Genomic DNA, 27,084 nt, shown 5'->3' with positions numbered 1-27,084 from the left:
TAACGATATTTAGACTACGCCCGATAATGGCATCGTCGCCATCGAAATGGCGTTTTGCACTAAATTACAATAAGATTTTTTTTAATTGGTATTAACTCTGACACTGGGCAGGGCACGTCTGCCGTATGCCGGATGACCTGTGGGCCAAAACAGCCACCTGTTGGGTCCCACAGGTTGTAAAGCGTCACGGTAGACCTCGTCGGAGATGGCGGGACGAACTTGATGCCTTCGACAGAGACTGGTGGGAGACTTTCGAGGATAGGGACACGTGGAAGAATACGAGGCCTTTGCCCAGCAGTGGGACAGTATGGGCTCATAATAATAATAATAATTAACTCTGAAACTAGGCGGAATCCAGAAAAGTTTATAAGTTTATATGACATTTTAGTCTCTAAATGTGATCAGGAATAGTGTTAAAATCTTTCGGTTTCCTCACCGTATATACACGCATACCATAATTTATAGTGTAATTTAATATTATGAGAATAAATATATAAATCTTTAATTATTATTTTTCAGGTGCCTTGTGAATCGGAATCAAGAATCAAGCGTTGTTTTTAAGTTTTTAATCAAAAATCGATACTTTTTTTTATTAATCATGCACTGAGAGTGTATTTCTATAGCATTTACTTATTAAAAAAAAACAATAGATATATAAAGTAAATAGACAACACAAGTGCCAATTAACCAGAACCAATTACATGCCATCAGGTTGATTTATTATAAGGTTTCATTGAGTATATTCAGTTTTTTTTTATACACCGTGTTTTTTTTTATTTCCGTTAATTTCAAGGGTGTATTCCTGAGCTAAAATTAAGTAACTTTCTCAAAGAAACCGGTATTATAATTAACTCCGTTCCGGAGATATTCAATAATTTAATTCTATCTTATAAGGCCCTTACGAGCGTATACACTGGCCTTAGGACCTGTTTACATATTGATTAGTGTTTAGTACGAGTTTATACATTTGCTACTAAACGTAAGCACTATCTCGGATGATTGATGTTCAAAAAGACATTGATATGTCACAGTTTTCAATTGTTTGATTGAATGAAACGTAATGCCCGTGTTACAACAACGCTATAAGCAACATTTAATTACTTTAAAAAAAAAAGATAGTATTTTTTGCCATTTAGTTTTCTTAAACGCGAAATTCAATAAAAACACGGTGTATATGTATATAATGGTTTAATTATTTCGTTTTAAAATTAATTATTGATAAAATATTTAGACTATGTTTAAGTCAATCCGCATTAAAAAAAATGGTAATTTAAAGTGAATAAATATATGGGGACATAGGTTAGAATTAGAAACTTAGAACTGACATCTATAACTTACTTAAATTGAATTGAACCAACCTAACCAAAATTTTCCAAAGAACAAGTTACACTATTACGTCACACGTTTAGGGGGCAGGCTCAATAAAATGTGACAAGGGGAAGGGGGGGGGGGGGGGCTCACTTCATCTCATCATTCGCTTGCCCTTATTCATTTGGGGTCGGCGCAGCATGTATGTATGTATAAACTCTTTATTGTACAAATGACAAAATATATTGCCAAATATGACCAGATGAGACGAGGGGAGGGGTAAAAAAAATCTAGAAATTCGTGTGACGTCATGTATGGACAACCCGTTACGCGCCTTGGCAAACATTTTTAGCCCAATTTTTTTTTGTTAGGATCATAATTATTATATTACAGACTACTTGCGTTGTCTATTTATTATACCTGGTTGTGCATAATTTATTATACAGTCAAGGGCCTATTGCATAATAAAATACGAGCTATTATTAGTGATTTTACATACAAAATCACTAATAGTATTAGCTTGTATGCATTTATGCAATTAGTGATTTACACACAAAATCACTAATAGCATTAGCTTGTATTTTTTATGCAATTACTGATTTCACATACAAAATCACTAATAGTATTAGCTTGCATGCAAAACACACAAAATTTTACACACAAAATCACTAATAGTATTAGCTTGTACGTATTTTATTATGCAATTAGTGATTTTACATTAAAAAACACTAATTGACCTTGTGTTTTATTTTGCAATAGGCCCGTGGTCGCATCAGGCGGGCCGTATGCTTGTTTGCCACCGACGTAGTATAAAAAAATATATAAAAAAAAGGTTATTTTGATTTTGCTGTCGTATTTAAGTTTCGTTACATTTGAATAAAATTTGTCTGATTTTAAGAAATCCTCTTTCTGGGCGAATTAAAATCAAAATTACAACTCGTCCCGAATAAATGTATGTAATACGTTTTCGTAGCTCTGAGGAAGATTTTTAGTAGGTACAGTCGGCATGAAACATATCGGAGCGGCCAAGGTGTTCACAAATATCTGAACACGCCTCTATTGTAAGTAAACACTTACAGTATATACGGTGCTACTTTTCCGCACTAGTGCGTAAATTAGCACATTATGTAATCATGCCGAAAATTTAAAGGGTCATTACTGTAAAACGTACGATACATGTGCGAATAGGTAATTCTTATTTTTCGCACTTATATCGTAAATATTGTACGAGAGAAATAAATATTGATTACATCAGATAGAAAATTAGTGTGTTGTACAAAGGCGGACTTATCCCTAAGAGGGATCTCTTCCAGTTAAGCTAAGAGTCATTAATAACTATTCCTAAATTAATTATATTTTATTACATACTATTAACTATATAAAAATAAAAAATCTTTATATACATATATGAATAAATATAGATATATGTGACCACCGGTCTGGCCTAGTGGGTACTGACCCTGCCTATGAAGCCGATGGTCCCGGGTTCAAATCCTGGCAAGGGCATTTATTCGTGTGATGAGCATGGATATTTGTTCCTGAATCATGGGTGTTTTCTATGTATTTAAGTATTTACCCTTAACTTAATATTACCCTCAACACAAGCCTTATTGAGCTTACTGTGGGACTTAGTAATAATATTTATTTATTATTTATATGTTATGACCGTACACGTCTTCCTACCTTTCAGTAGGTTCTTCGTCTGAGAGCCATAGTTTTTTTTAGTTTACATTGTCAAGGCGTTAGGTGCGTGGTCAGATATTTTTGACCACCTCGGCCGCTCCGGTATATCTCATGGTGACTATATACGGTGACATAGCGCTTATATTGTCCAAAATTTTATTGATCAGTAACGAAAAAAAAATCGTATGAGTACGTCACAAGCTTGGAAACATGTGCTCTTGACTGTATATCAATGTACAACCAAAGAGAATTAGAAATAGAGGTGGATTGACAAAGAAAATTTTGTAGCCACAGTAAATTCACTGCCATCTTTCGACACATGATCAAAACGTTTAGAACGCCATTTGACTCTGATATTTGTTAAATTTGTTAAATGGGAGAATCAACTTTTTAGCGTCACTCGTTGCCATGGTTACGATTAGTTGTCCAGGGGACAAAAGTTCATTGAAATACTGATTTTATGGTACTTAAATGTATCAAACTTGCGTTTTTGTGGTCGTTATAACCAATGTCCATAATGGGCCCCCTACTAAGCATGTTAATAGATCGGCATACAACGTCTCTTCAAACAAACTGTGCCACTGTTGTCCCTTGGACAACGGGACAGGATAACAAAACAAAAAAAGTTGATTCATATCAAAAGGTGGCGCCATCTTGTCGGGCACAACCTAAAGGTTATGGCGCCATCGCTCGAAACGTTGCTGCACTTTTTGATATTTAACAAATTTAACACACATCAGTGAAAGAATAAGGATCAAAGTCAAATGGCGTAAAAGTTTTAATCATGTGTCTAAAGATGGCAGTAAATTTACTGTGCCTACATAATTTTCTTTGTCAATCCACCTCTATTTCTAATTCTCTTTGGTGCAATTAAACACATTTTCTTACTAATATTTATTATTAAGAAGAAATGTTTCAAAAACATTATGGTCGTAAAAATATTCGCAAATGTCACATTTAAGACTTAGTAAATAAATGTATCATTTAGATTTGCATTTTATATGATTTAGGATCGTATGTTTATAAGCAAGAAAATGTTTCAATATAAATAAATAAAAACTTGTATTTTCCTTTTCAGGAATTTATACAGGGTGGACCAAAAGTCTTTTCACATTTGTATACAATTTTGTATACAAATGTAAAAAGACTTTTGGTCCACCCTGTATAAATCGCATTTTTACGCCTTTTGCTTTTTAAGAATATGTAATTCCTGTTTGTTGTATTACGATGGTTAATAAAAAATGAAGTTTTCGACCTGTTTTATTACTTTTATTATATTCCCTGAAGATAAGCAAGATGCGATGAGCGAGTGCTGTAATGCCGTCTGTTCACACTCGCCCAGAGCCGAGACCGGTTCGACCCAATCGGCGAAGGATGAGACACTCGTTCCCGAACTGTCTCGAGGTCTTACGACAAGTGTGTACAGCCGGTTGCCCACATTCACTCGTCTCTGAAGGCCAGTCCAGACGGAATGATCAAATACGACATAGCGTCACAAAAAAAAAAGAAAAAAAAATCAACCGATTTGATCAGAAAAGAAATTACCGTTAATTTCCAATCATTAAAGACCCATTTTAGATTTATGGTGATATTTATTTTATTGAAGCGCTGGTGGCTTAGCGGTAAGAGCGTGCGACTTGCAATCCGGAGGTCGCGGGTTCAAACCCCAGCTCGTACCAATGAGTTTTTCGGAACTTAATGTACGAAATATCATTTCATATTTACCAGTCGCTTTTCGGTGAAGGAAAACATTGTGAGGAAACCGGACTAATCCCAACAAGGCCTAGCTTACCCTCTGGGTTGGAAGGTCAGATGACAGTCGCTTTCGTAAAAACTAGTGCCTACGTCAAATCTTGGGATTAGTTGTCAAGCGGACCCCAGGCTCCCATGAGCCGTGGCAAAATGCCGGGACAACGCGAGGAAGAAGGAGGATTTATTTTATTGATCATACACACAAGCTTACAGTTTACATGTTAAATAAAAATATTCAAAAGTATTTACAATATACACAAAAAGTTAAAGATTACACACTAGATACAGTCACTTAAAAACAGAGCTGCGGAAAATTTGAGCCGTCTAGATTTAAAAAAAACGGTCAAGTGTGAGTTGGATGTACTCGCGCACCGAGGGTTCCGGACAAACTTTGAATTATTTTGTTAACTATAAAGGCGAGACTTTTGTTTGATGAAATGTATCTATACCATAGATTTATATAACTTTGCCTATACTAAGCGGGGATCGGAAACCGGTATTTTTTGTATGGGAACGAAAACTGTATTTTTTCGTTCTTTGTTAATTACTTCATTTCTAATTAGGCAATCTAATAATACGAAGTCGTTATCTGAAAACACAACTGAGTCCTACATTTAGAGTATAAAATAAACCGAAATATATGGTTATTTCGATATTTTGCAAAAAACCGGTTCCGATCCCTGTACTAAGTATTTTTGTGTACAGCGCCATCTATCGGCAAATTGTCTAACTAATTTGCGCCATGTAATGCACGTATGTTGGATTTACGAGGATAATTCTCTATAATGTGAACCGATTTCAAAAATTGTTCTTTTATTTGAAAAAGGGTGCCTTTAAAGTAATCTAAAGAATATAAAAAAAAATGAAATGAAAAATGACCCAAAACGCGAATACTAGCGTCACAAATTCGTAATCTTGCGTCCGCACCTCCATTTTATCGATGATATCGGTCGAAATCGGCGAGCCAAATCTGCGGGTGCATCCACGCTACCTGATTTTGAGAGAATTAAATCAGATATGCGAAATATAGGGTTATTTCCATCTACAAATCTTAGAGCAGAATAGTATCCCAATAAATTCTTATGGATTATAAGAACATGTTAAACTACCTTTAGTGGACCTCTAATGTAATGAGCATATTTTTGTAAATATTGAATTTAAAATATCTTTTAACACGTCACGTGACCGAAGTCGAAACGACATTGAAGATTCTGATGACGTCACAACTCATGGTTTGGCACTGGAGTTCTTCGAGCAACACGGAAGGGAGACGGCATTTATACTATTTCCTCTGCCGAAGCATAGGTACTGGGCCTACCGCGAAAACCGAAATTCGCAAATTGCGGAGATCTTTCTCTTTTACTCTCACTAAGACGTAATTAGAGTGACAGAGAAAAATGCCCGCAATTGACGAACTTCGATTTTCGCGGTACCCCCAGTACCTATGCTTCGGCAGAGGAAATAGTATAAATGCCGTCTCCCTTCCGTGTTGCTCGAAGAACTAGCGTAAATACTAGCGATAAACACTTGCACACAGCGCATGTAAGTTTGCATATTTTAAGGCGCGGGTTACATGTGCAAGTTAGAATATTCCTCCTTTTATTCCACAATCCATATCTGTGCCTTTGACAAAGCTGTCAAATAAAAACTTCAAATAATTTTAATAATATTTTTTTAATTTTTTTAGTATTAACTATTATTTATATTTATAAATAATAGTTAATACTCTTTTACATGGATTAGGTTGGCAGAATCATCAACACCTTGATGGAGCCATAACACGAAAAATTGATTGATTAATACAAAATGGTATGTTCTAATAATTTTAGGTAAGATCGTATAATCTTGCACACTGAAACCGTAACAAATACAATGATTGGTGTCGTGTTTTCGGCCACAACACCAATCTTGTCATAAAAAAACCGGCAAAGAGCATGTCGGGCCACGCTCAGTGTAGGGTTCCGTAGTTACTCTTCCGTCACAATAAGCTAAACTGGAGCTTAAATTATAGTAAATTGTTAACCAAGGGATGAAACAAATAGGCAAATTTGCATAATCAGTACCTAATTAAAGTAAGTCTTTTTACTATGAAGGGGAAACTTTTTGCAATAACTCAAAAACAACTAAACTGATCATGTCCGCTATAGTTTTCATTTAATGTATTTCTTAAGCTCTACTTCCACGATTTTTTTCATATTTTTTGGACCTAAGTTTCAAAAGTTAGAGGGGGGGACACTTTTTTTTTCGGAGCGATTATCTCCGAATATATTCACTTTATCAAAAAATGTTTGTTGAAGACCCCTATTAGTTTTGAAAGACCTTTCCAAAAATACCCCACATTGTAGGGTTGAAGCAAAAAAAAAATTCACCCCCAATTTACGTGTGGTAAAAAAATTTTTAGAGTTTATTGTACGACTTTGTCGGCTTTATTGATTTATATATCCATGCCAAATTTCAGCTTTCTAGCACTAACGACCACGGAGCAAAGCGTCGGACAGACAGACAGACGGAGGCAGTCGCTGTTCACTATGTCGACCAAACTGTGTAGCCACGTTAAAAAAAAGTCTCAAACAGGCGTAGGGTTTCTGTTAAGTAGGTACTAGTCTTAGATGCTTTGAAAAGTCCAACAAAAAAGATCGTAAGGAAGTAAAGGAATCCTTGATATTGTTTCTGTCGCGTAACATATAAGTAAGTATTAACATAGAAAAATAAGTAAACATTGAGTGCTTACTCCATACAGTGTTCATACCAAAACGCTTATTATTTTCGTAGTGGACATCTAGCGTGAAGTAGCGGATTTATCAGTACCGCTACATGACACTAGAAGTCGCAACTGGCGAAAAATGTATTGTTCAACAATTTACAACTAATATTACAAGCAAAATGAGTTGAAAAATAGAGTTCCGGTTTATATAAAGTCGATGAAAAATCACGCTATACGCGTTTTAAAATGCTACTTTTGGAGTATTTCTAAAATAGTTTCCTCTGTCCGCAGGTACACCACCAGTGGTAAGTATTAAATACACAAGGGAGCAAAACGACATATTTACGGCAAGGGCGTACATTGAATCCAAGCAAAGGGTTCTACAATTGAACCCTGAGCGTAGCGACGGATTCTAAAATAGAACCCTGAGCGTAGTGAGGGATCAAGGAAAGTGGAAATAATTTTGCTACCATGTTTATTTCATTTCATTCTTAGTTGGTAAATACACAGTGGTCGAGTCCTCCTATTAGGTATGAAGTACAAAATAAATAAAATCGTGTCCTAAAACAATTGTTAATTTGGTCCCTCCTAGCAGGGAAGAAAAGTGCCACTTTGATCCTAGAGGGGAAAAAAAGCCCTGTTTCGTACGGGTGGTGTGAAAATGTCTTCTTTTCCTCTCTTTCCTATTTTTTATCCCTTACCTAGGTAAGTACATCTGTACTACATCTGTATATCTAGATGTACAGATATAGTGCACAAGTATTGCATAATCTTTTGTCATCGTATTTTTTCGGAAACGTTCGTATTTGTCATGCTACTTCAGTCAAACTTAGTACTTTTTGTACGTTCGTGCGTTTCCTTGAAAATACGCTCGTATATTTGTCCTAATAGCATGTTGTTTTCCAACCTTTTTTTCCCCAGAATATGGAAAAAATGAATGAAGAAACCTTCATAATAAATAATTGCCTCCATCAAGAGAATTTCCATACTATATAAGCGAACATTGGTCTAAACATGCAAAAATCCGAACGCAAATCCTCAAAAGATACAAACCCTGAAACAACTAGCGAAAAGGGTAAAAAGAAAAAAAACGAGAAAAAAGGTTATTTTAACGAGTCCTCATCGTCGGGGGACGATGGATGGTTTTTCACGATTGCCGATTCTGATAGCACAGAAAGTAAAACGGATGCCAAGAAAGAAAAAGAAGATAAGGATAAAAGAGATCTAAGGGCTAACCCACTGAAGGACTCTGAGACCTCTGACAGTGATGAGAAACGTAAAAAAGAAAAGAGTGGAAAAAGCACTACTAAATCAGATGGACCTTTAAAAGATTCCGGATCTTCCGACAGTAATGGTAAAAACAAGAAAAACAAAAATGATAATGATAGAAAAAACACAGTTAACTCAGGCGGTCCATTAAAGGATTCTGAATCTTCTGACAGTAATGGTAAAAACAAGAAAAACAAAAATGAAAATGATAGAAAAAACACAGTTAACTCAGGCGGTCCATTAAAGGATTCCGAATCTTCTGACATTGATGGTAAAAATAAGAAAAATAAAAATGATAGAAAAAACGCAGTTAGATCAGACGGTCCATTAAAGGATTCTGAATCTTCTGACAGTAACAGTAAAAATAAGAACATCAAAAACGAAAATGCTAGAAAAAGCAGCAATAAACCAGGAGAACGTTCCAAAACATCATCGTTTCTAAATAAACTTCTCAAAGATTCTGATTCCACTGACAGTGATAGCGGTAAAAACAGGAAAATTAAAAAAGAAGGTAAAAAGGGAAGAGATAGCTCACTTACAGCTAATTTGCTAAAGGATTCTGAATCAGAAGTCAGTAAGGAGAAAACTCAGAAAGTAAGTAATAGAAAAGGCAGTATTACAGTTGACAACAATTCCCCATTAAAAGACTCGGACTCTTCTGATAGTAATAGAAAAAATAAGAACAGTAAACCAGAAGAAAAGAAAGGCGGCACTAAAGCAGCTGATCTGCTGAAAGATTCTGACTCTTCTGTCAGTAACGGTAAAAATAGAAAAAGCAAAGAAAATGTTAGGAAAGAAATTACGAAAAAGCAACAATCTAAAACATTAAAGGACGCAGAATCTTCTGACAGTGACGTTGGTAATAAAAATACGAAGAAAAAGAAAGAAAATGTGAAAAAAGATAACAAAATAGCCAAAACAGACTATGCGTCTTCGGACAGTGACGAAATTAATGAAAAAAGAATAGCCGATAATAATGCTAAATTAAATTACAAACCTTCTGACAGTGACATTTATAATAACAAGAAGGAAAGTGTTACAAAAGGTTATGAGTCTTCAAATAAAGATACTGTTAATAGAAAAAATATAATTGAACCATATAAAAACTATGAATCTTCAGAGAGCGATATTGAAAATGATAATACAAAGAAGAAAAATAAAGCAACAAAATGATAAAACTGTACTTTCTATTGCTAAACAGAACACCGGCCATTAAGTCACAAGAATCTGTCGCTAAAAAGCCGCCATACAATCCAAGTTACGATCTCATTTTAAAATGACATCCTGAATAGGGTTGTTTCCATCTACAAATCTTAGGGCAGAATTGTATCCCAATAAATTCTTTTGGATTATAAGAATATGTTAAACTACTTTTAGGGGACCTGTAATGACCATATTTTTGTAAATATTGAATTTAAAATATATTGTGGCACACGTCACGTGACCAAACTCGAAACGTCATTGAAGATTCTGATGACGTCACAACTCTCGGATTGACACTGTTGACAGTTAGACGATGAACAACAAATGACAAATGTCAGTTGACAGTTCGTATCTTCTACGTGTGTATGTATGTTATGTGTCAAACTATAAACTGTGACTTCACACAATTTTCAAAGAGCGTTTTGGGCGCGAAAGCACCTGTCAAAATATATTTTATTAATTTAACATATTTAAAGCCGTTTTTAGTATAAAAATTTAATTTTAGGGCAACTTTTAGTTAATATAGAACGTAATACAAGCGTTTCAAAAAATTGGAAACAACCCTATTAACATGAAACTTAGCATGAACATTTAAGCATAGAGAAATAAGTAACATAGAGTGCTCACTCCATACATCAGTTTAGGTACCGAAACGAAACGCTTATTATTTTCGTAGTCGACATCCAACATCGAGTAGCGGAATTATCAGTACTGCTACTTGACACTAGATGTCATGAGTGCCGCGACTGACGAAAATTGTATTGCTCAACAATTTACAACTAATATTACAAGCAGGAGTTGAAAATAGAGTTCCGGTAATGCAAGAAGAAATATCTCAGACAAAAGCAAGAAGAACATTGGTATTGATTCTATTGATACACAATTACGCATACTTTGCGGACATAAAGTGGTAAGGCGCGTATTTTTTACATGTTCATTATTATTGGTTTTAATATCAAAACGACCCACCTATATGTAATATGTACGTCGCAGCCATCTGGTTATATTAGTCAGCTAATTAGACGCCTAGCCCGTTCATTAAAAGCCGGCTAATTAAACGGCGGAAGAATAACTAACCAAGTCATTGATCGCATCGTTAACCAGGTGGCTGAACGTCGTCTAGTCATTTAGTTAAATTGGACATTGATGAATTTATGATGTTTGTTTAGGTTAGGTTATTGTACATTTTTATACGTTATTTCATTTCTGTAAGTTTTTAGGTTACGTTTAAATCACTTGGCTGAGTGAACTAGTCGTTTTCAAGGTTTGACTTTCAATACGCCAAGTTGTCCTTGTCCAACGCCGAGTAATGCTAGTTCAGTTCATCAAATTGAACGCCGGCAGCGTTTAATGAATAGCCTAGGCGACTAATTAGCTGGCTAATTTAACTAGATGGCTGCGACGTACATATTACATATAGGTCGGTCGTTTTGATATTAAAACCAATAATAATGAACATGTAAAAAATACGCGCCTTACCACTTTATCTCCGCAAAGTATGCGTAATGTGTAAATTGCGTAATCTGTTTATTTGAAACGTCTGGTTGAATGCTACATGCAAAGTTTTATGATTTTGTTATTACTACCATAAAAAGGTAAAGCGCTTATTTTTTTACATATTAATCTGGAGCCAACCCTGAAATTGGAAATTTTTTAGTTGTTCAATAGAAAACATTAATTATACCTACATTAATTCAGATACTACACATAATAACATGCGTAGCCTATAATTTAGTATTAAGCTAGATATCAGACAATTTGTGTGCCCTGACAGGGTGTCATGGAAGCTTACTGTACAACTTTAATAACATCTCATGTACATGACTTTACAAATAAACATCTTATCTTATCTTAATTAACATGTAATTATTCGCCGAACTGTATGAGACAGGAGAGGCGTTGGCTTCATGGAATAAGTTGTGTAACATGACCTACATAACAAAATCTCTTAACTATATTTGATTAAATTTCCCAATACTTCAGATGTACGACTCCTACGCACCAGTGCAGCAGCAACGCAGCGGTGTTGGCACCGGCGCGGCGGTCGGAATCGGCGTCGCCGGCTTGGCCGCCGGCGGTCTTGCTGGCTATGCTCTCGGCGGCGGGTTCAGTAGCGACAGTCCACCACGGGAGGAGGTAGGCTGTGTTTAGTACTTTTAGTAGTTTGTCACCGGCGCGGCGGTTGGCATCGGCGTCGCCGGCGGTCTCTCTGGCTATGCTCTCGGGATTCAGTAGCGGCAGTCCACCACGGGAGGAGGTAGGCTGTGTTTAGTAGGTTGGCACTGACGCGCGGCGGTCGGCATCGGCGTCGCCGGCTTGGCCGCCGGCGGTCTCTCTGGCTATGCTCTCGGGATTCAGTAGAGGCAGTCCACCACGGGAGGAGGTAGGCTGTGTTTAGTAGCTTGGCGCCGGCGCCGGTCGGCATCGGCGTCGCCGGCTTGGCCGCCGGCGGTCTCTCTGGCTATGCTCTCGGGATTCAGTAGCGGCAGTCCACCACGGGAGGAGGTAGGCTGTGTTTAGTACTTTTAGTAGTTTGTCACCGGCGCGGCGGTTGGCATCGGCGTCGCCGGCTTGGCCGCCGGCGGTCTCTGTGGCTATGCTATGGATGAAGTAGGCTGTGTTTAGTAGCTTGGCACCGGCGCGGCGGTCGGCATCGGCGTCGCCGGCAGTCTCGCTGGCTATGCTCTCGGCGGCGGGTTCAGTAGCGACAGTCTACCAAGAGAAGAGGTAGACTCTGTGTTATCTGTCTTTTGTACCTCATAAGGCAAGCTCCATAGACATACAATATAACTAGACAAGAAGCCGAGCGACCAGGGTTAAGAGAAAGACATATATGACGTCATCATGACATCATAATATGGGGTTACCATGGTCGCAAAAAATTACCCTAAAATGTAAAACGATGCAACAAGTACTTAATAGTACATTACGATACAAGTGCAAAAAATAGGAAATTCGAAACGAGTGGCGATAAATTAAAACACGACTGAAGGGAGTGTTTTAAATCGACACGAGTTGCGAATTATCTATTCGCACATGTATCGTACAACGTTTTACAGTACATATTGCCCTTTAAATGTTCGACACAGTAACGTAATATTCTACTTTTCGCACTAGTGCTATAAAGTAGCACCATATGTACTGTAAATTACGTAATGAGTGAGTCGCCATTTTGACTCCCTAACTTGCGAAGTATCGCAAGAGAAATCGCGAACATAATCGCAACTAGTAGTCGGTTTATTTGTTTTTGTAGTAATTTGTAAGTAAGCCTTACTTACCTATATGAAGTTTTGAGTTGATATAAGATAAGGTGATTGTTGGAATAAAAAGGATAAACTATCAAAAGAGGTAATTTCTTTATGCGAGTGCTTAAATGCGAGTTATCTAATAAAAGTTTCACAATGATTTTTAATTTCTCTGTTCCAGGTATCAGTCGCTGAATTTGGAGGTGGCGATGATTGGATCGAATAAATTAAAAACATGCATATATATATATATATATATATATAGAATCAAGCATCAGAACAAAACAAAGTCGACGTTTTGTAAAAGTGGATGATAGCCAGTCAGTATTATTTACACACCGTGTTTTTTTCAAACTCCGTTAATTTCGAGGGTGCATTCCTGTGCTTAAATTAAGTAACTTTCTCTAAGACACCGGTATTCTAAGTAACTCCATTTTGGAGATAATCTTTTTTTCTGATAACGCCTCTACGAGCTTGTACACGTGCCTTAGGGCCTGTTTACATATTGATTAGTGTTAACTATCTTCCCTACTAAACTTAAGTACTATCTCAGACGATCGAGGAGATATTGATATGTCTAAGTTTTGTTTGAGTTTAAAAATACGTCTATAAAACCCGTGTTAGATTATAGACCCATGATATATTTAGTTTGATTTTAATGAAGGTCGACATTCCATCGATCCGCAGTGTACATCCTAATGGACATTGGGCGGCACGAGGTTAAATGTACTTAGTCATACCCCGAACTGGACTTTAAAAACAACACGGTGTAGGTACACGGTATAGAGAATGATTTCTAAAAACTGAGTTTATCGACTTTACTCAGGCAACTAATACTCATCGAGACATTTCTAACAACCCCACACAGTTTGCGTTATTTTATCACAGAGTTCCCATGGCCACCTCCTGTCTCCATCATCAGATTACCTCCATGTCAACATAATATTGCATTTACATCCGATTTACATGTGCATGCAAAATTTCAGCTCAATCGGATATCGGGAAGTGGGTCAAATTTAGCTTTCATTATTTGACCCACACTAACTAACAGGGCAAGTTAAATAACAGCTAGTTAAAAGATACATCTCTTTTACGAAACACCGACTGTAAGCTTCATTTATGTATTAAAATAATTATAGTCCGTATCTTTAGGTATTTAAAAAAAGGTAAACAAACAATTTGTACATTTTCGGGTAGTTTTAATATTTATTGATTAACCAACCAAATACAAAACCGCCTGGATCTGTCACTGAACGACCTGACTTTAAACCTACTTTATTTGATCATGTAATGTTTTCATCTACCCTCAACAGCCTTAAGGAGCCATTTGAGGGTAGATTTTGTTTACCTTTTTTTAAATACCTAAAGATACAGACTATAGCTTTAAAAGATATAGTATTGTTAAAATTGGCAATTGGTAAGAGATATTTTTATAGTAGTTTATGTTACTGCTACATAACGAAAGGCATTAAAATACGAGTGTGGGTTTATGAAACGAATGAAATGAGTTTCATAAAAGGATTACACGAGTATTTTAATGCCGAATTATGTACAGTTACATACACTGCTTTATCTACATTAATATCATAAGCTTCAACAAAACAAAGTAATTTTATATTTACAAAGGAATTAAACGTCAAAATCAGGGTAATGCAAACTTTTTTGCCGTGTCACGCATTTTTTTTATTCAGAGACAAACTAGAGTCGGAGGCCGACTGCCATATCGTTCGATATCAATATGGAAGGTGGAGGTAAAGAATGAAATCTCCATGTACCAAAAAGTGTCATCAAAAAACCTTAAATAGGTGGCGCTACAATACCTAGAATACTTGAACAAAAAAATCAAATCATAGACAGCGCAATTCACTCCATCAATAGCGCCTAGGTTCTTAACTACTCTAGCGCTACTCTGGATAGATTTGGAACTAGTATTTATAGCTGACAGCTGGACACTTTTGCAACAGTTCTACCATGAGAGATTTCACTCTTTTTAATTCCACACTCCATAGATATCAAGTTTTTCAAAATTCATCATCAGTCATCTCGACTGATATTATAATAGAGGCCGAATCAAATTTGTTTTTTTTTTCAGAGATGTTTTTGTTTTTTCAGAGATGTTCTTTTGAATGTAATGAATATATCACTTATCGATAAAGTAAAGTTAAAATTACGATGCACCCACAGATAAAGGTTTGTTAATATAGGCCTTTAGTTTATCGTTTTTAGGGTTCCGTAGTCAACTAGGAACCCTTATAGTTTCGCCATGTCCGTCTGTCTATCCGAGGCTTTGCTCCGTGGTCGTTAGTGCTAGAAAGCTGAAATTCGGAATGGATATATAAATCAATAAAGCCGACAAAGTCGTACAATAAAATCTAAAAATTTATTTTTTTTGAGGTACCTCCCCTACACGTAAAGTGGGGGTGAATTTTTTTTTACTTCATCCCTACAGTGTGGGGTATCGTTGGAAAGGTCTTTCAAAACTAATAGGGGTCTTCAACAATTTTTTTTTGATAAAGTGAATATATTCGGAGATCGCTCCGAAAGAAAAAAAATGTCTCCCCCCCCTTTAACTTTTGAACCGTAGGTCCAAAAAATATGAAAAAAATCGTGGAAGTAGAGCTTAAGAAAGACATTAAATAAAAACTATAGCGGACATGATCAGTTTAGCTGTTTTTGAGTTATCGCAAAAAGACTTATTTTAATTAGGTACTGATTATGCAAATTTGTTTAACTCGCGTGAAAGGTACCGTTTCATCCCTTGGTTAACAATTTACTATACTTTAAGCTCCAGTTTAGCTTATTGTGACGGAAGAGTAACTACGGAACCCTACACTGAGCGTGGCCCGACATGCTCTTGGCCGGTTTTTGTAATATATTATAGGGAGGTTATGATATAGATGTAGATAAAGATAATTATGTGAGATGCCTTAAAGGAGCCTTTACGTACGTTATCGAACACATTAATAAATATAATAGAATAGTAATTGTGAGTTCAAAAATATTTCATCCTACATGGCTAAGGAGCTACATATGTTCAAGCATTATACAAGGTGCCCGTAAGCATGGCGAGACATTTTAAATAAGCATTCCTGTAGGTGTGTGGGTGTAATATCATTTGATATTTACCACTAGCTTTTCGGTGAAGGAAAACATCGTGAGGAAACCTGCATACATCTGCGAAGAAATTCAAAGGTGTATGTGAAGTCCCCAATCCGCATTGGGCTAGCGTGGGGACTATAGCCCGAGCCCTCTCGCGCATGAGCAGTGGGACGTATATTGGCTGAATTATTATTATTATTCCTGTAGGGCTAAGATGGTCGGCTGTTTATCATTTGTCACCATGCCTGTCACTTACTAACAAGTATGTTAGTGCGAAAGTGACGGGCATAGTGACAAGCGATAAAAATATAACCATGCTGCCACTGCTGGTAATATTTAGAAACTAAAATGTCATATAAAATTTTCCGGATTAGGCCTAGTTTCAGAGATAATTAAATGTTTTTCGAAATCATTCTTTCGCCATAAGTCGGTACAAAACACATTTTTGACTGCGGTATTGTCACTTTGAGGTCTAGTCTGGACATACCTATTGATTGACATCGAAAAATTAAAAAAATGTATTCCCCCTACCCCCAAATAAATAAAAAACTTTTTAGTTAATTTTAGGTTATGTGTTTATCAATAAAAATTACGTTTTATGTACAGGAGTGTTCAAAAAAAGGGGAAAAAAAAACATTTTTTTTTGTCGAATTTCATAAAACGTCATAAAACATTTTTTGCTTCTGTTGCCATCAGGAATGCACCGTTAAAATCTCTCGCAATGCTCACGGGCACCTTGTACATCAAATAAATGGTGCCAAGCCAAGATGCCAATCGTTTTTGCCGTAGCGAACGATACGCTAATGCGTCTCTATCGCACTAATATGGAAAAGTGATAGAGAGATTATCGTTTCGTTCGCTACAGCGCAAACTATTGGCATCTTGGCTAGACCTGGAGTCCCAAGCGAAGGTCGTGCTAGAGGACTTTAGAAGCTACCGATTCGACTCCATATTTCAGTAGAAACAAATATCAAAAACTTGAATGTATGTCGAATCATTTGATTAATTGATCAAAAACGTACCCTAAATTAAAACCATCATCGGAATTTACCACATGAATACATAAATTTGACGACCGGTCTGGCCTAGTGGGTAGTTACCCTGCCTATGAAGCCGATGGTCACAGGTTCGAATGCCGGTAAGGGCATTTATTTGTGTGATGAACATCCATATTTGTTCCTGAGTCATGGGTGTTTTCTATGTATATATGTATTTATCTATATACGTATGTATATCGCCTAGTACCCATAGTACAAGCTTTACCTAGTTAAGGGCTAGGTTGATCTGCACACAATTGTCTCCAAATATGTATTTTATTTATAAATACCGTACATTCTAACACAAATTAACCTTAACCTTACATCAACCTTAAGAAGGCTGGTGCTGTGAGTAGTTCTATGTAAACACCCATGAAATAAAATCTGTGCTTATCACATAAATAAATGCCTTTACCGACATTATTTAATTAATAGGGAATATTACGCGAAACTATGCGTAGGGAGCACCACTACCACAATCCATCACAATCTGAGGGTCTACCGCGACACAAGAAAATCGTAATTTCGTTATCTAACCTCTCTATCACTCTTGCATATTCGAGCGCTGAAGAGGCAGATAACTAAATTTCGATTTTCGCGTTTCCCGGTAGGCCCTTTGTAAACAAACCGCCTTGATGCATCAATGTCATATTTTATTATCTGTAAAAACTTGTCAAAAACAGTTTAAGGCACAGTATGTATAAGTTACTCTATGGTTTATGAAAGGTGCTAGTGCTGCACTCTGGCGGCAGAACATTGCAGTAATACTCCCTATTTGTAACCATAACGAAGTGGTGTTGTAAATTGTCTTTGGTAACAGGTAAAATTTTTTTTTTTGGGTTATTCGGAATGCGAAATTATCATTATCTTATATCGCACTGCGTCAATCAAAAAGCACGAAGTGTGAAATATATTTAAAAAATATCCGACGCTGTATAACTACTGGTTACCCGTGCATTGATAATCTTTTACATACTAATATCATACCTCCGAGAAAATTCACTTCACACATTTAGAAATTAATCACACTTTCAACTCTTATGTGAAAACATTAAAAAATTAATGCATAAAAGTTGACACTCTTTGTTTCATTATGTATCCTTTTTTTATTGTTTCGTTATTTTGGCTTTGATTAAGGCTTTCTTTATTATCAGTTCTGTTGTATACTTGTAGATTTTGTACCAGATCCTATGATAAAATAGGTATAATGTTTTCTCCGGAGTGAGAGCCTGGTGATCTGTAATACAGGTACCTACCTGGTTCAGACTCCAGTCTCTCACAAAGGATCATAACGTCATCTCTTGTCTCATAACCCTATTGCGAAATTGTTACAAATTCTTTGTGAGCTGATAAATAAATATTTTATTATTATTTGTTTCATAGAGGTAGAATAAGTATAGCTAGATGAAATAGTGGGGTCGGGAGATGACCGAACGAGATGATCTTATAGAACTTTCAGGAGCGTTATTATTGTCTTTGTCACATCTCACTTTTTTTTTTAAATTCCCCACCGTAAATTCAGTATATCATCATCAAATAAATGATTTAATACAATAAAAACAGACCTAACTTGGGAAACTCGACTACGGCGCCGCCATTGCCGCGATGCTCATCTATCTGTCAGTCCTTGCCGCGCTATAGTGATGTGACCATATCTAATACCGATTGTAGGCTGCACTCGAGAAAGCCTTATCATCGGTTATCAGTAACAATTACAAATAACCCGACCAAATTACGCAAGTTGTCAGGAATCATAAAACCTGTTTTAAATTTTGTCGCATAGCATAAGTTCTGTCCCTTACGGGCGCACGCCTATAGCACATCTATAGAAAATATACTAGATCTATAATTTGATACATTTTTAAGAACTTCATACATACGTTGACAGGAATTAGTCAGACCAAGCTACGTTTGCAACGATTTTGATAGCCCAGCCTGTGCAAGTGTTAATTAGTTATATTGACGGCACCAGTCATGGAACATTTAAGAGAGAATTTGGATTCTTTTTTATATTTCACCGACATCTGTAAAATTTCTACAACTTTAAGCTTCAAAAGTTGAATGTCCAATTCGTCCTTTATGTTTTCTATGTATTTAATGAAAGGTGTAACTGGTTTCAATATTATTACCCAATTAAAACTATGGTTTTTTGCTCCAGTCATGGGATGTATGGCGCCATTAATTTTCAAACTAACAAATATCAATGAAAATTAAACTTAAGCAGCTCTTTGGCTCTTGTTTGTGGTAAAATGTTGGCAGCGATTAAAAACTAATGGCAAATACTTCTTTTACATGATTTGTCTAAATGAACAAATATCCATGCTCATCACACGAATAAATACCCTTACCAGGATTTAAACCCGGGACCATCAGCTTCATAGGCAGGGTCACTACCCACTAGGCCAAACCGGTCGTCAATTTAAAACACAGTAAATACGCCAACCTCGAGCAAGTATACGATTTTGTCCCAGTTGCCGTTGAGACGGCGGGGGCTTGGTGCGCCGAGGCCAAAGCCTTTATGAAGAGCATAGGACGACGGCTGAATGAAAGGGGCTGCGACCCCCGCTCTGGTTCTTTCCTGGTCCAACAGATATCACTGGCCATTCAGCGAGGCAATGCCGCCAGTATTTTTGGCACTTTTGGTCCGGGTGAAAATCAGAGCGGGGGGGTAGATTTCTATTTGTTTATTGTTGTTTGTCATCTCGCTTTGTGTGGTAGGGCACAGCACAGCGGATGTCATTCCAGAGCAGAGGGCAACTGGGGAAGTACCTCCACCTTACAGAAAACCGCAGCCAAATAACACTAGACCCTACTCATAGTGTTGTGTTCCTGCCGGTGAGTAAGGTTGCCAGAGCTCAACGAGGGTTGGGAGGGGGTTAGGGTCGGCAACGCGCATGTACCTCCTCTGGAGTTGCAGGCGTACATAGGCTACGGATACTGCTTACCATCAGGCGGGCCGTATGCTTGTTTGCCACCGACAATATAAAAAAAAATATATATATATATAGATACTAGGTAGGCCGTTGACGAAACGTGTTGTGGATATATATTTTGTAGGATAGGTGCATATTACGATGACGAAGCGTGTTGTGGATGTTTTTTTTGCTTGTTTACGTATATATTGACGAAGCCTGCGTCGTGGATCTGACATCTGTCTCGATAAGATTTTAATTGTGTTTTTAACCTTTTGAGCGCTTTCTCTCTCGCATCAAAATGTGGCATACACGCCTACATGTCAACTATTGAGAAACGAATTTAAACCTTATCTGTCAACAGTAAAATTGCTTTGACAGCGTCTGCCATGACCTCTTTAGTGGTCGTTGGCGTGGTAGGCACGACAGCACACGGCCACTTTAGTGGCTCTTGGCGTTCAAATGGTTAATAAATGGTTAATCTAAACTTCATAGATGTTTGACGTTTAAAATAACACTTGCGCTATCTAACTAACTAACTAACTATCGTGGCGCAGTGCTCCAAAGAGGGTCTTGGCCTCCAAAACGAGAGAATGCCACCTGTCCCGATCCTGTGCCACTTCCTGCCAGTTGTCGGCTTTGAGTTGGCACAGATCCGCCTGTACACTGTCGCTCCAGCGGTATCTGGGCCGACCCACTGGACGGCGACCAGTCGGTTGTCCCAAATATAGCGCTATCTGGGCTATCAAAACCGCTGCCAACTTATCTTGGTCTGAGTGGTCTGACTAGGATTGCTTGTTTTGTAATTGTCTAGCCTGCACCTCGGCTAGCATCTGGCAACTTGGCAACCGAAATTCGCAAATTGCGGGGAACTTTCTCTTTTACTCTCACTAAGACGTAATTAGAGTGACAGAGAAAAATGCCCGCAATTGACAAACTTCGATTTTCACGGTTATAGCCCTTATCCCGGGTTCTCTGCCTTTTCGCCGAAAATTGTATTGCCGAATTTCACTTGCCAACCAACTTTGCGCAGAAGTTTCATTTGAGCGAATTTCATTGCCCAACTTTACATAATCTAACCTAACCTAGTACGCAATTGGGTACTTGACACATGTTAAATATTATAACAAAATTTAGTCAAATAGATAGAAAACGAGCCATCCATTATAAAAAAGTGGAATTTAAAAAATTATATTGTGATTATATAAAAATACAAGGCTCCGAAGTGTCAAAAAAAAAATTTTTTTTCTTTCAAAAATAGAAAGAAAATGGTACCATTCGATGCCTTACATTTTATTGATAAAATAAATTGTATAGCAACTATATACATAAACGCAATATTTCAGGGTCAAAATGGCAATTTCCTTGATTTTCCATACATTTAGGACAGACTTATATGAAGTGACGTCACATCACCTTATCATTTTGTTAGAGGCGTTACAATCGTCGACTGCGAGCGTCAGACTTTAACTCTCATTTCTGACCTTTGTGTTGCTTAAATGCCATGAGTCCTATATAGACATTTGATCCTCAGGAAAATTGCGCATTTTTCATTTGTTGGGAAATGAAATGGTTGCGAAATAATTATTTGGTAAAAGTTATTCGGCCAAATGAAACGTCTGCGAAAAGTTGGTTGGCAAGTGAATTTCGGCCATACAATTTTCGGCGAAAACGCAGGATACCTTATCCCGGCCTATACTCTGTAGTGATGTATATGTATAATATTTTAAAATTATTTGTACCTTTTTTTAGATTAAGTAATTCGTGTACCTATTGATTGTATTTACAGAGAAATGCAAGCGTTTTTATCTGTTGATTTAAATAGAATATTGCATGTCATTTAATAAATAAATATATCGGTTTGTTGTGACCGTGTTGTTTTTTTTACATCTTCTAATGTATAAATAGTCTTTTCACTTCAGCAGCTCGAACAAGCCTACTTTCGTCACTCCGGGGAGTAACGAAAGTGCGACTTTCCTCACTCCAGGAAGTGAGACAAGCTTTCGTCATAATGTTGATGCCCTTCATTCATGAATGTAAATAAATGTGGTTAACTTTACTAGATGTAGAATTTTTTGAAGTGAAAACTAAACTTCTTTAGCGGCGCTGTGCACTTATTGTGATGGGGAAAAAATGTTAAACTCGCGACAGGTCACGTGACCGACAGATTCGTCAGATTGAAAATTCGTAAGACGGACACGTGTCCTGATCGAAAAACTGTTACAATGTCATTGAAGCCAGTAGAATCGAGAGTGTAAGAGTCGTTGAAATTATGGATGGAAGTTGATTTTTCTGAGAGATACACTTTTTATGACGACCGGTTTGGCCTAGTGGGTAGTGACCCTGCCTACGAAGCTGATGGTCCCGGGTTCAAATCCTGGTAAGGGCATTTATTCGTGTGATGAGCATGGATATTTGTTCCTGAGTCATGGGTGTTTTCTATGTATTTAAGTATTTATAAATATTTATATATTATATATATCGTTGTCTAAGTACCCTCAACACAAGCCTTATTGAGCTTACTGTGGGACTTAGTCAATTTGTGTAATAATGTCGTATGATAATATATATAAAAAAATGTTAATTAATTGTAATAGTTCTGAACTGCTAATTTTTTTATGTAATATAAATTGTCATGTTTGTGTACGATAGCGCAATAATTGAATATTATATTTTACCACATAAATGATAGTACTTTTATACTGATAATTAAACCAATTCGTGCAAAATTATTTTCTTTGAAAGAATTTAAAAAAAAAAACTGCTGGAGACCACGGGTGACCCTAGGGCTGGCTCATTCCTAGGCCAAAGAAAAGGCATCACAATTCAACGAGGGAACGTAGCCAGCCTTATGGGCACCCTTCCGCAGGGGACTTTTCATAGGAGGGGATTTGTTATATTCTTATGTTTATATTTTCTATTTTATTAGGTTTAATTTAGTTACTTTATATTAGTATTATCTGTTAATGTTAAAAATATACTGTTAACGTTATATAAATAAAATTAATTCATTCATAAATAGAAAAGAGATGGTTCCCTACCCATTCCAAAATATCAAAAATACAGAACATTAATATTCAAGTTTTCACTTTTGCCGACACTCCCAGAGTGCAACCCGTTGTTTTTTTAACCTTTAATATGTTCTCACTACTAAGGTAAAAAGTTGTATGTGTCACACGAGAGCAAAGTTATTTTACATCTCCTGTTTTTGAGACCCTCGCTACGCTCAAGATTCTATCTTATCAACACTCACAAGAAAAAACAACTTTCCGCTCTTGTTGCACGAATAACTATTTTCTACTCCTCTACTGTTATCTGTCATTTATACATTCATGAACACTAACATAAGAACATACATAACGTTTGTAGAAAAGTTTATATTGTCTATTCCTTATACATACATACATATAATCACGCCTATTTCCCGAAGGGGTAGGCAGAGACCGCGGATTTCCACTTGCTACGATCCTGACATACCTCTTTCGCTTCCTTCACTTTCATGACACTCCTCATACACGCTCGTCGGTTTAGGGTGCTCTTGACCTGGCCTTTCAGGATTTCCCCGATTTGATCAGAGAACGTCCGCCGAGGTCTACCCCTTCCAGCTCCCTCTTCTACTTCTCCCTTATACACTCTCTTTGTTAACCTTCTTTCACTCATTCTTTCCACGTGTCCAAACCATCTCAACATACCAAAAAGATACTGTGGATTTTCAGCGTCGGCGCCGTCTGATGTTAATAATTGTTTATGTTTAGGTTCTAAGTTTCGTATCATTTTCAATAAGATGTAGACATAGATTGAATCTAAATCGGTTGAGCCGTTATTAATTCCCCATACAAACCTACACCTCCCATTTCCACACCCGTAAGGGATGAATTTTGGGATAAAAACTATCCCATGTTCTTCCTCAGGACTCAAACTATCAATATACCAAATTTTGACTAAATTGGTTCAGCAATTTTAGCGTGAAGAGGAATTAAAAAAAAAAGCTTTTTTTCATATTTTATATATTTATACTTCGGAATGGTATCAATATGATATCATAAATTAATTCAGCATCCCCGATAAAGATGAGCCCCCCCCCCCCCCCCCTCCTTAAAACTTGACATCAAAAATCTCCACTTCTTAAATCAATCCTTGAGTCCTAAGGACCAATCCTACCAAAGGAAATCTTTTGTTTACTCAACGCCGTATTTTCTCCATTCTGCACGTTCGACTAAAATGCTATATAATGTTAATCATGTTCAACAGGCGCATATATAATGCCTTTAAAATGTGGCATTAAGGGTGAGTACGCATATGTCTAACAAGAGTTCTTTTGTCCACATACTGTTTTTTACACACTTCGCATGAATGCCGTTTCTCTCCTGTATGGCCTCGTTTATGCTCGTTCAGACCAGTTCTTAGCGTGAACCGCATGTTGCATATATCACATTCATATGGCTTTTCTCCAGTATGCGTTCGTATATGACTAGGTAGGTACCGTTTATCTTTAAATTTTCGATTACATATATCACAAGAATATGGCTTCTCCCCACTATGTATTCTTAAATGAATAATTAAAGACGCTTTATGCATAAAGTGCTTCTTACATATCTCGCAATAAGGCTGATTTTCCGTGTGTATTAATTCATGTTTAGTCAAATTACTTTTATGTGAAAATTGTTTTTTACATACACTACAAGAATACGGCGTCTGTCCCGTGTGCACTCTTTTGTGAGTATTTACCTGATATCTTAATCGGAATGATTTATTACATATATCACATGCGTACGGCTTCTCACCAGTGTGTACCCGTTTATGCATGGTTAGAGGATTCTTGTTTAAGAACTTCATACCGCAAACATCGCATGAGAATTGTTTTATACCTGTATGAATAAGTTTATGTTCATCTAAAGCTCTACTAGTACTGAAAAATCTAGTGCACATGGCGCACGGGAACGGTTTGTTTCCCTTATGGAGTTCCATATGACTTTTTAAGCTTCTTGCAGTTTTGAGTTGTCTTTTGCATATTTCGCATGTCAATTTCCCATTGTGTACAGCAATGTGTTCTGTTAAATTATCTTTCCTCTTGAAGCGCTCATTGCAAATGTTACACGAATAAGGCTTTTCCCCAGTGTGTATTCTAAAATGGACTATAAGTTTATATTTGTAATCGAATCCTTTTGTACATACATCGCACACGAAGCGATTTTTCCCGTGTTCTTTCATATGGTTTTTGAGCTTTGATTTAAGCGTAAAAAGCTCGCCGCAAGTTTCACATGGGAAAGTCTCCTTCTTGATGAGTTCGGACAATAGGCGTTTCTTTCTTGAGTCCATTTCTTCTAGATGCTCGTGTTTGAGGCTCGAGGCGTAATTCTTTGATCTGGAACTCGTCGCTGCATCTGGACAAAAAGGAAGGGCATTTATAGCTATTATTATTATTTGTATCTCCTTTACAAACTCTCGGGTTTTTAAGCCCGGTCATTTATAAGGCGTGCGTGGGGATATAGATCCAACACGTAGAGGCCGATTGGAGAGCTTTGAAATGAAATTCATTTATTTCGAGCTAAAAACTCATATAGTGTTAGTACATACAACAATTATTATTTATCTACCTATATATCTAAGTTAGTACAATATAAACAAAACAATAAATACCTAAAACTACTTAACATAATCTATTTCGATGATGCGTTGGTCCGTTGGGTTCATGCAGTTGGTTCCAACGCCTCATCAGTGGGCAGTCCACTCGGACGACAAATACGTTTAGGAGACTGTTGGTGCTACCCTGCAACCTATGCAATAGGGATGCCGCTCTTTTACGCATAATAGCGTAAAAGTCATCCGTACGGGCATCGGCGAACATCCCCGATGCACTGCAGTACCGAGGCAGACCCATCAGTATCCTAAAAGCATTATTATATTGCACACGCAGCGCATTGTACGATCGCTGCGAGAAGCTGGTCCACAGGCTGCAAGCATAAAAAGACTGACAATAAGCTTTAAAAAGTGTAACCTTTACGTCATTGCTACACTTTGCAAACCTGCGCACCAGCATATTGCTTTGATGTCATGTAGAACGCCTGATGGAACCCATTCATGTGTACATAAATAGATACCCATAAACCGGTTTCAGCAGGCATTGGAGGCTATTGCAGAAAAATGGAAAGAGTCCTGGTCTATGGTTTGAATTTGGGTGGAAAATAAGACTGGGCTATTGCTAAGAGTTCCGGACACCTGCCATAACATTGTGATATACAGTGTTACCGAGGCAGGCGGTGACTCGCCACTCGCTAGATGGGCACCTGATGCGCCATCGTAAAGACGGCGCAACACCGGCGTGAGCGGCTCAGGGGTGTCGAGAGGTGTGCTGCGCTTTCTCTAAAGTTATTCGTGGCGTTATGCCCTTTAACACTTCCACCCCTGGAGCGTATAGCTCTAACGTCTCCCCTCTGGACGGCCAATTAAGGCAAGCTAGAGCTGAGAGTCCTACGGGCCCCCTTGGGGTTCCACTCCGACCGACGAAGACACGCCGGAGACGGAGACCCCGACCGACTTTATTATTATTCTTATTATAATCCTCTTTATTTATTCTCCTTCTTATTTCAGGTTTTTTTGTAACATGAATATAAAAGTTAAATACAAAAACATATGAACATATCATAGAAAATCTAACCTAGCACTTTCATTGCCAGGCCAAAACTCAAGTCCACCGCTGAATGCCGGCGTAAATACAAACATCTATATAAGACTCCCCCGTGGAGTCCAAACGCGCACTCGGCGAATAAACAACGCTGCACGCCAAGAACTCCGCTGGGGAGTTCATTTATTTCTATGCCGTATGCCGACGACTCCTCTAGGGAGTCCAGGGCCGTCACAAAGGACAAAAT

The 27,084-nt window shown here is 37.4% G+C and overlaps 3 protein-coding genes across 3 annotated transcripts in view; 2 read left to right on the top strand and 1 right to left on the bottom strand.

Annotated features, from left to right (window-relative positions):
• The window catches only part of LOC133531728 (galectin-4-like), a 39,277-nt gene extending 20,597 nt beyond the window's left edge, over nt 1-18,680 (top strand). Inside the window, exons 6-8 of the mRNA XM_061870110.1 lie at nt 7,739-7,752; nt 11,903-12,055; nt 13,346-18,680. Coding sequence (XP_061726094.1) covers nt 7,739-7,752; nt 11,903-12,055; nt 13,346-13,390 — 212 coding nt within the window. The 3' untranslated portion in view covers nt 13,391-18,680. The remainder of the gene's footprint in view (nt 1-7,738; nt 7,753-11,902; nt 12,056-13,345) is intronic.
• Nucleotides 8,014-11,198, top strand: LOC133531711 (dentin sialophosphoprotein-like). Its single transcript, XM_061870085.1, has one exon. The coding sequence runs from the start codon at nt 8,462-8,464 to the stop codon at nt 9,887-9,889; it is 1,428 nt and encodes a 475-aa protein (XP_061726069.1). The 5' UTR covers nt 8,014-8,461; the 3' UTR covers nt 9,890-11,198.
• A 5,370-nt stretch (nt 18,681-24,050) lies between the features above and the next one.
• LOC133531712 (zinc finger protein OZF-like) overlaps nt 24,051-27,084 on the bottom strand; it is an 18,037-nt gene continuing 15,003 nt past the window's right edge. Inside the window, exon 2 of the mRNA XM_061870087.1 lies at nt 24,051-25,596. Coding sequence (XP_061726071.1) covers nt 24,494-25,596 — 1,103 coding nt within the window. The 3' untranslated portion in view covers nt 24,051-24,493. The remainder of the gene's footprint in view (nt 25,597-27,084) is intronic.

The sequence above is a fragment of the Cydia pomonella genome, chromosome 25 (genome assembly GCF_033807575.1).
Source record: "Cydia pomonella isolate Wapato2018A chromosome 25, ilCydPomo1, whole genome shotgun sequence".
NCBI classification, from domain to species: Eukaryota; Metazoa; Arthropoda; class Insecta; order Lepidoptera; family Tortricidae; genus Cydia; species Cydia pomonella.
This window is presented reverse-complemented; position numbering and strand designations above follow the sequence as displayed.